This window comes from Falco cherrug, unplaced genomic scaffold (assembly GCF_023634085.1).
Source record: "Falco cherrug isolate bFalChe1 unplaced genomic scaffold, bFalChe1.pri scaffold_58, whole genome shotgun sequence".
NCBI classification, from domain to species: domain Eukaryota; kingdom Metazoa; phylum Chordata; class Aves; order Falconiformes; family Falconidae; genus Falco; species Falco cherrug.
The window spans coordinates 562,798-571,750 of NW_026599496.1; the positions used below are offsets into that span (position 1 = coordinate 562,798).

An 8,953-nucleotide genomic window follows, 5' to 3' on the forward strand; every position below is an offset into this window, starting at 1 on the left:
ACAAAGCAGTTCTGGGCTTTTTTTTTTTAATCGAGGGCACTGCTCCTGCTGCAGTTGTCCAAACATGCCCTAACGAAACAGTTAAATTAGCATGAAGAAAGTTCTAAGAACATGAAATACGCCTTTAACTTATTTTGTTATACAATTAGACCTGTCTAGATTGAACCCAAAAGTATGAAATTTTGCCTGCCACCAGCAGGCATCTGCACAGATGATGACCTCTCATCATCTTTCTCAGCTGAGCACCTTTGACTATCAGCAGCTGTTCATGAGGATTTCTGTTTCCTAACACATAAAAAAGGCTCAGGTATTGTTCTTCCTTGAACAATACACAGGAACACACTGCAATCGGGTATTTTTTTCTAACAAAACCCAAAGAAATCTGTTGTGATCCAAGAGCCACAGTTTGACTGCAAATACTACTCTGGTGACTGAAGGCAGGACTTTGTGTTAGATCGTTCTTTGTTCTGTTTCTTCACTATACAAATACAATTAAATGAATACAAATATCTGAAAGCTCCTTTGAGATACACTTTAAGGGTATGTTGAATCACATCCTCTTGTAGTCTTCTTACTCAGCTCGTTTTAGAAATACTGATAGATTAGGTTTACAAAAATCTGGATAGCTCATATATATATATAGCTATATACATATACACACACACACTCTCTCACATGATCTTCAAAAGAAACCCATTATTTTGGTAGTAAGAATACAAAGCAAGTCACAGTTCACAATGATTGACAGTACTGCTGGAGTGTGGCTACACATCATAAAAGAGAAAGCTTAAGGTCACCGTCTGACATGAACTTTGAGGAACAGGCAGGCCCCTCAGAACCCTCAAAACACATACAGAAATCAACAGCTGGACATTACTAATACTCTTCAGTCTTGATAGCAGCTTACAGAGAACCTATTTTTTCCCCTCTATAGAAGCTTCATATAAATCTATCCCCAACCACTTCACTTCTCTGTATCTTCATTTCTCAGCCCTCGTGTATTGGATGGTTCCTCCTTTTATACCACTCTCATTCATGTCATCAGTGCAATACTTACATCAAAACCATCCAATACTTAAGACTATTCTATAGGGCATAACATGGACTAAGGAAAATAGATGGAAAAAAGTTCTAGAGAAGAATCACCTTTCTTGATCAAAGCTTAGACTTGGATACCTTTTTTCTGTTCTCTGCTTAGATCTGAGGACTAATATCCCCGCTGCCAAAACTTTCCGCAATTCCGAGGGAAACATAACAAACCAGAACAAATCAGTATTCTTTGGTCCCATGCATGTAACTTGCACCGGATACATTGTAGGAACAAACTGATTTCAAGAACGGACAAACTTTAAATTGTTCTTTCTACGCATATACTTTACCTGTCTTTCTACTACGTCAGTCTCATATTTAAAGACTTGTTCCCTTAAATCAGTACACTTGGCATTTAAATCCTTGTTTCACTCTTCTATTAGATAAACTTGCTTTTCTGTATCAGCTCTAAGTTTGTTGAAAATGTCATTAAAACGGTCCTGCCCATAATCCACTATTTTTTCTTTCATGATCCTCTTGTTCTGCATCTCTTCCCATTGCTGATGGAGTAAAAAGGTTTTCACTCTGGAGCTGGGCCAATCGCTCCTGCAAGGACTCCTGTTTTATTACAGGTTCGCTTACTGGATCTTTCTCAAGTTGTCGAGCATGATCACATTCCTGTGCCCGACACTGGCCTTGACTTAATTCTTTTTTGTCATTTCTAAAAGCAAAGCTTTTTCTCTGAGCATTTGCTTCAACTGGTGAAGCTCATTTTCTAGCCTGTTAGCTTTGCTTTTAGCTTTACACAGCTGCAGAGACAAGCTCTTGTTGGTTTCTTGCACGTCAGAGAGGTCACGATGGAGCTCGACTTGCAAGCAAAGGCATTCATCACGTTCTCTGGGAAATCTTCGTTCAGCATTGCTTTTTGATGACAAATGAAGTTCAAGTTCTTGAACTGCAGCGTTCAGGGAGGAACGAAATGATTCAATTTCTGTCTCTAGTCTGTCTTTGCTTTTGTTTGTCTGCTCAAGTTTGGAAGTCAGCACTGCAGATTCTGTCTTTACTAAGTCCAGCTCCGCGTTGAACTGAAAAAACATTTGTCTTAATGCTTCCTTGTTCAGTTTAAGTTCCTTTTTGAGAGCTTCATTTTTTTCTTTCAAGGTCTCATTTTCCTTTAAATATTTTCCTTGTTCCTCCTGGTGCCTAAGTCTTACTTGAGTGAGTTCTAGCCTTAGCACAGCAATCTCATCTTGTAGTAACTGATTCTTGTACAACAGATCCTGTTCTCTATCAGTGCTGGATTCCTGAATGACAGGGAAAATGAATAAAGAGCCAATTGGGAAATGAATCTACAAAAAACCTGCAGCAATAAACTGCATTTTAACATTTCTAGTACTGAAGCATGACTTCAAAGATGAAGTTTCAGGCAATAAGCTACTCTGTGAACCCATGCACATGTACAATGTACGTACACAACAGAAGTGCAACATATCCTTAAAACCTAAATGAACATCCCAAATACACAGTTTCGTTTTTTTCCCCCCTTAAACCAGCAACCAAAGCTTTTAAAATGACAGCGCTTTCTTGTATGTGCATGCCTTTATAATACTGCCTTTAAGGTTGAATTAGTTGTGCTACAGATCTGGTAAAAACAAGGCTAGAAAGGGTAATTTCCTTCTCAAATGTCTTCTGAACACTTATCCTTTTGTATTACTGAAAGTTAGCTATAAGACTCAATCACCCCCGGAATGCAATAGTCCTGTATATTTCCTCTTTATTGTATGTATAACTTTTTTCCACTTGAACACATTCACCCTACATTTATTGGGCAGCACAGCCAAGAACAAAAAGGCTTCAAGGCACTGCACATTCTTTAGGAAATTCAGTAAACTCTTTTCAAGATCTTTTTTAATACAGTGTTTATGATTGCTTTTTCTCCTCCAGTTACTCTGACTCTTACAGAGAGTTGAATTCATTGCTGATAGTCGATCATAAAATTTTAGTTATGTGGAGGTGGCAAAGAAAGGCATACTTGAAGTAAGTTCAATAAGGGAATAACTAATTTTAAAAAAAAAAGCAATGGAAACACAAACACTGTCAAACAACTTTCTTCCTGGTCAACCTTGCCATAGGTAGCTAGGTGTTTCACTGCTAGAAAGCCTAAAAAGCGATGACAAAATGTCTATGAAATGGAAAATAACAGATAGGTTAAGAAACGGGGTAAATAGTGTCTTCTATTAGTTTCCTACTTGCACAAGTAATTCAGGTACATACAGGAGTGATGCTGCTTTCCAGAACTTTTAGACATAAGAGAAAACAAGAAAGGTATTTACCCAGGTAAGTTACACGGGTAAACAGTAAATAAACCATCAAGAAACAGAAAAAGCTATGTAAGATTTATTATGACTTTAAAACAAACATGGTGAAATTTGATTTATTAGAAAAAAAATCTGCTTACCTCTGATTTTTTTCCTATAGATCTTCTTGTCTCTTCTTCTAGTTCCGTTTGTCTCCCAAGGTGGTTGTTCAAAATTCCTTCTTGAAGGGCTCTGGCCCTCTTTTCCTGAGAGAGCTGTCTCTGTGTTTCATCACGTTCCTCTTCAGCCTACAGTAATACAATAAAACTGCTTGCATCTTAAGAAAAAACAGAGCTAGCAATACATCTTCCCATTCTCCCTTGCATACTTGAAAACATTTTTGATTCCCCACCGTTATGATAATCCACCTATAAATAAATAAATTTAAATTTTCTTAGGAAAATTTAAGAAGGCAAAATACAGGATGTTTTGTAGTAATTCAAAAAAAGGTCAGGCTTTGCCTGAAATACAAATGAAACCTAAATTTTGAAAAAGGAAAAAAGGAATAATAAACTGCAAAGCAAAAAAAAAAAGAACAACCCAATTGTGAACCAACTGTACTCTACTGTTCTCAAAATTTGACAATTGTTATCCAGCGCCTCTTCCGTGAACAAAGCGCCTCCTTCTCTAGGCATACCGGAATACAATTGAAAAGAAGCAGAAAATAAGACAAAGAGTTTAATTCATTATTTAATATACCTGTTTCAAGAGCTTTCTCAGTGTTCTTAATTCCATTTCTAAATTCCTAGACTGTAACTCAAGTTTCTGTTTCTCCTCCATCTCTTTACAATATTGATCTTCTTTCCTTCGGAGGTCTTCTCTCCTTTTCTCACACAGCACTTCTACTCTGAGCCTCTTTTCTTCTTCTTGTTTCAAAGAACATCTGGGATTTAACGGAGTATTTGAGAAACAAAAGCACTGATATAAAAGTAGATATTCCACATGATGGACTTGCAGAGACAACTCAAACCATAAAAAATGTTAAACGTTTTCAGAGTTCATATTTTTACTGTACTTTTCAACTTTTTAAAGAATTCTAACTTCATTCCATTGTGCACGGTATCAGTTGTACAAGATACAGAAAAAAAACTTTGAGTGATTTATCAGTTATTTGTAAGTTTGTATAGGGAAACACACTCCAGTGTGCACACTTCTATAATAAAATTAAAAAAACCCATCTTCATATTACAGCCATTTTGTTGAAAAAGGAGTTTGTTGTCTCATCAGATCAAAGCATCGCAAACTTTTACTATGGTTAGTATACATTTTCTTAGTATACTGAGCATTGCCTACACATTACGGATTCAGTGACCAGAAGCAATACTGGTGAATCAGCACGCCACTTATCTGTGGCAGACCCAACAATTTTTCAGCAAGCCTTCTGTAAGTCTAAAACAACTGCTGACCACAGGCAGAACAAGCAGCTTCTGTTTACTCCAGAAGGATGTCAGTGTTCAAAACCAGATTCAGAAATGCATGGGGTTTAAGCTGAATACGATTAAAAACAGTTTTAAACCTCAGTTGGATCTACCTCTGGGAGAAACTACAGCAATTCCATTTTGAAGCTGACTTACAAGGAAAGCCTTATGGAAGGTCAGCTTCTTTACCAACTGAAACAATCAGCAATAAGCACTGACATGGTAAAAAACGGTCCATGGTGTGCCCACGGTACCCAAACAAGCAAGCAGCTTTGTGTTTGATCATTATTTTGACTATTTTTTCCCATATACTCGCAACAGTGAACAAAAAAATAAATTAAAAAAAATCGTCAACGTAAGGGAAGAACTGCCAATTGAAAGCCTGCTTTAGAAATTCTGCAAAACAAGAATCAACCACCACTAAAATTACTTGAAAGACTGACAGAAGCATTTGTATTTGAATGGTGTATATTGCAAGGAAAAAGCTTTACATGTAATTTCTAGTGTAATTTCGCAAAAAGTTGCGAATTAAAAATAAATTTAACGCTGCTTGGAGAATTCACTTAGAATGAAAATACTACTTCTTTATACTTGACAGATGCTTGAGGATTTTGAACACCTGCTGAAGTCAAACCCAGGCCAAGCTGGGACCGGCCTCGTCTTCCTCGTACTCCCCTCCCCCGCGCTGGGAGGCCCAACTCCCCCAGGCCCAGCTCCCGCAGCCTCCCCTCACAGGGCTGGTGCTCCTGCCCCCGGGCCAGCCCGGCATCTCCCTGCCGACCTCACACGGGCTGGGCAAGATCTCCTGGGCTGGGCGGCCAAAAACCGGACCCCGGGCTCGAGACACAGCTCAGCAAGCCCTGAGGAGGGGTGGGCACTGCCTGCCCCCAGTGCCCTGGCACTGCTGCCCCCCAGACAGCCCAGGCCGCTGCGGGCCGCCCCAGCTGCCAGCTCACGGTGGCTCCTGCTGAGCTCGCTCTCTGCCTGGGCCGCCTGGCCCTGCTGGGCCAGCTCCCCAGCCACGCCATCCCACCGGGGATCACCACGAGGAGATCTCCCCTCCCAGGCCAGGGCTCTGCAGTTGTCCTTGCTCAACTGCCTACGGTGCCTGCTGGCCACCCCTGTCGGACGTGATGTCAACAGCGATGAGAAACCTCACGCCTCCGGGTCTAGCTCAGGAGTGTGGGGAAAGGGGCAATCCCAAACTTGACCCTTCCAACAAACAAACAGGTAAGCAAACAAATGCTCTAAGCTCTGGTTTGACTTGCACTGGGTGGAGTTACCAGAAATCCTAGTATTATAGGCCAACTGAAGCTGCAAGGACAAAATGAAAAAAAACCAAACACCCAACCATCTCTCAAATCTCTCTTATAAATCTGATTTCCCCGTACACACTCTCTTGCTCTTTTCTTGCTAGAAAACAAAGTTAGAACAACATCCAGAAGACTGTACATGGAGCTGGTATCCGGACGTTTTTCCCCTCTCACATTATGTACTTCATAGCATAACTGGCCCACGGGATTCAAAAAACCCAAACCCAAAAGCCTGGAAACTTCTCATCCTGTTGCCTGCACCATCAGTGTCTTTCGGAACAAAACCACTACCAAGATAATACATTATCAGACCACAATTTACATACTTAAGGCTTTGGATATCCCTTTTCCATTCTGCTTCTTGGTGAGCCAACACGGATTTCAAATCTTGAGTCTTCTCCGCTCTGAACTGTGACTCCTCCCTTTCGTCTTCCAATTTCCTTACTTCTCTTGAGAGCGCTTTATACTGATTTTTCTGACGTTCTATTCTCCGTTCATATTCAAGAAGTATGTTTTGCATTTTCAACAAAGTAGCAGAACCTGTTTTGAGACAGAAAAGACACAAAGCTGCACAAATACTGCCCAATGTATAAGCTGTTCAGTGCTTTGCTGTATTAGGTGCAGGTGGCAGGTTAGTGGGAAGGTCCCTGTGAGAAGCCAGGGGTCGCCCCGTGCTGGACATGGACGGTTTCAATGGACCCACCGCAGGGCACAGCTGAGCCTCTCAGCCGTGCTGGCAGCTCCTCAGGAAAAACAAATGTAGGAAAGGGCGAAACCACCACACGGGCAGAGAAGGGGAAAAGCATGTGAAAACCAGCCCCGCAAACGAACACCCAGGTCAGCGAAGGAGGAGGGAGAGGTGCTGCTCCAGGTGCCAGAGCAGAGATTCCCCTGCAGCCCCGGAGAGAACCATGCTGGAGCAGATACCCACAGCGCAGTGCTGCGGAGGACCCCGTGCCAGAGCAGGCGGATCCTTCCCGAAGGACCTGCGACCCATGGAGGGCCCAGGCTGGAGGAGATTTTCCCCAAAGGACTGCAGCCTGGGGGAGGACTCACACTGGAGCAGGGAAAAGGGACGAGGAAGGAGCAGCAGAGAAACTGCTACGTCCCGACTGCTGACCGCAGCCTCCCCGCGCTGCCTGGGGAGGTGGCAGGGAAGGAGCGCGGCAGAGCTTGAGCAGGGGGGGTGCCGACGTGTCCTTCTCAGGTTTGGGGTCTTTGTTTCTCACTATCCAAATGTATTTTAATCGGTGGAGTCTGTTTTGCCAGTGACAGTCCCTGGGAAGTGACAGCCCTGCCTTCACACTGACCCACAAGCTTTTTCACCCCATTTTGTCAAGGACGGGCAGTGGCAGCACTGGGGGGGGAGTTTGGCCTTCGGCCAAGGTTAACACTTGCCTAATGAAATTTTAGCATAGTTTAAGAGCCCTAGTAAGTGATGCTTATGTTTATATAATGCCTTGTGCATATATGCAAGCATCTTATGACAGTTGAAATTTGTTATATATATGTACTTACTATTTTTAAGCAAAGCCATTATTTTGCTGTACTCTTTGTCATTAGCTGTTGAGGGGTGTGCTGGTTGTGGCTGGGATAGTGTTAATTTTCTTCGCAGTCGCTGGTACGGGGCCATGTTTTGCAGTTGTGCCGCAAACAGGGTTGGTAGCACGGGGATGTGTTCGTTACGGCCCAGCAGCGCTCACACAGAGCCAAGGCCTTTCCTGCTCCTCACCCCACCCCACCAGCGAGCAGGCTGGGGGTACGCAAGGAGCCGGGCCGGGACACGGCTGGGACAGCTGACCCCAGCTGACCCAAGGGATGTGCCATGCCACGCGGCATCATGCTCAGCATATAAAGCTGGGGGAGGACGAAGGAAGGGAGGGACATCCAGAGTGATGGCACTTTGTCTTCCCAAGTATTTGTTATGCGTGACGGAGCCCTGCTGTCCTGGAGGTGGCTGAACACCCGCCTGCCCATGGGACGTGCTGGATGAATTCCTTGCTTTGCTTTGCTTGCGTGTGTGGCTTTTGCTATTAACCTGTTTTCATGCCGACCCATGAGTTTTCTCACTTTTCCCTTTCCGATGCTCTCCCCCACCCCACTGGGGTGGAACAAGTGAGTGGCTGTGTGGTGCTTAGGTGTTTAGGTGTGGCTGGGCGTAAACCACATCAAGGGGATATAAAGAAGAAAAAGCTCTTGCTGACTTTTGATGACCGCATTAGAAGGAGCTGAACTGTACTTTGCAAGAAACTGCTTCTCCAGCTCTGACTAGACAGAGAACCAATGATAACGTAAGGCACATCGGCTGGTAATGCAGGCAACATCTCAGGTCAGGTGACAGTTTCACAGCTTTTGAGGGGGATCTCTAGTCACAAAGAGATACTATATCAAAATATGAAATTAAAATACTTAGGAGCGCATACAAAGAAATCATGTTTTAAGGGGAACTTGTAACAGCTGAAGACAGAGACTTGAAAACATACCCATATGAACCACACCAAGCTCTTCCAACAGCAGCATAGTCTCCTTGTAGGTTGAAGCTTCCAACCGGACATCCTCTGAAGTTGGGTCAGATGAGTGAGTTAAACCAGGGCCATCAGTTACTTCCATTGGTATGCTGACCTACAAAAAATACAGTACTTTCTGTAATTCCACTGTCTAGTATTACAGACCATTACAAATGCATGAATGATTCATTCTCTCCTTCACAGCCCACAGATTTGTATCAAATACAATAAAGCTGCATACCAGCAGCAATTTGTACATCTGGTTGATCACTACATAAACACTGCTCCCATCTACGTGATTAAAAGCTGATAGAGACTGTTTACCAAGA

The 8,953-nt window shown here is 42.8% G+C and overlaps 1 protein-coding gene across 1 annotated transcript; it reads right to left on the bottom strand.

Moving 5' to 3' along the window:
- Nucleotides 1-1,804: 1,804 nt before the first annotated feature.
- On the bottom strand, nucleotides 1,805-8,727 carry LOC129735202 (ankyrin repeat domain-containing protein 26-like). Its single transcript, XM_055700555.1, has 5 exons — nucleotides 8,601-8,727; nucleotides 6,444-6,657; nucleotides 4,086-4,269; nucleotides 2,244-2,333; nucleotides 1,805-1,984 (listed from the first exon to the last, which is right to left on the bottom strand). The coding sequence occupies exons 1-5, from the start codon at nucleotides 8,725-8,727 to the stop codon at nucleotides 1,805-1,807; spliced, it is 795 nt and encodes a 264-aa protein (XP_055556530.1).
- Between the last annotated feature and the right edge of the window lie 226 nt (nucleotides 8,728-8,953).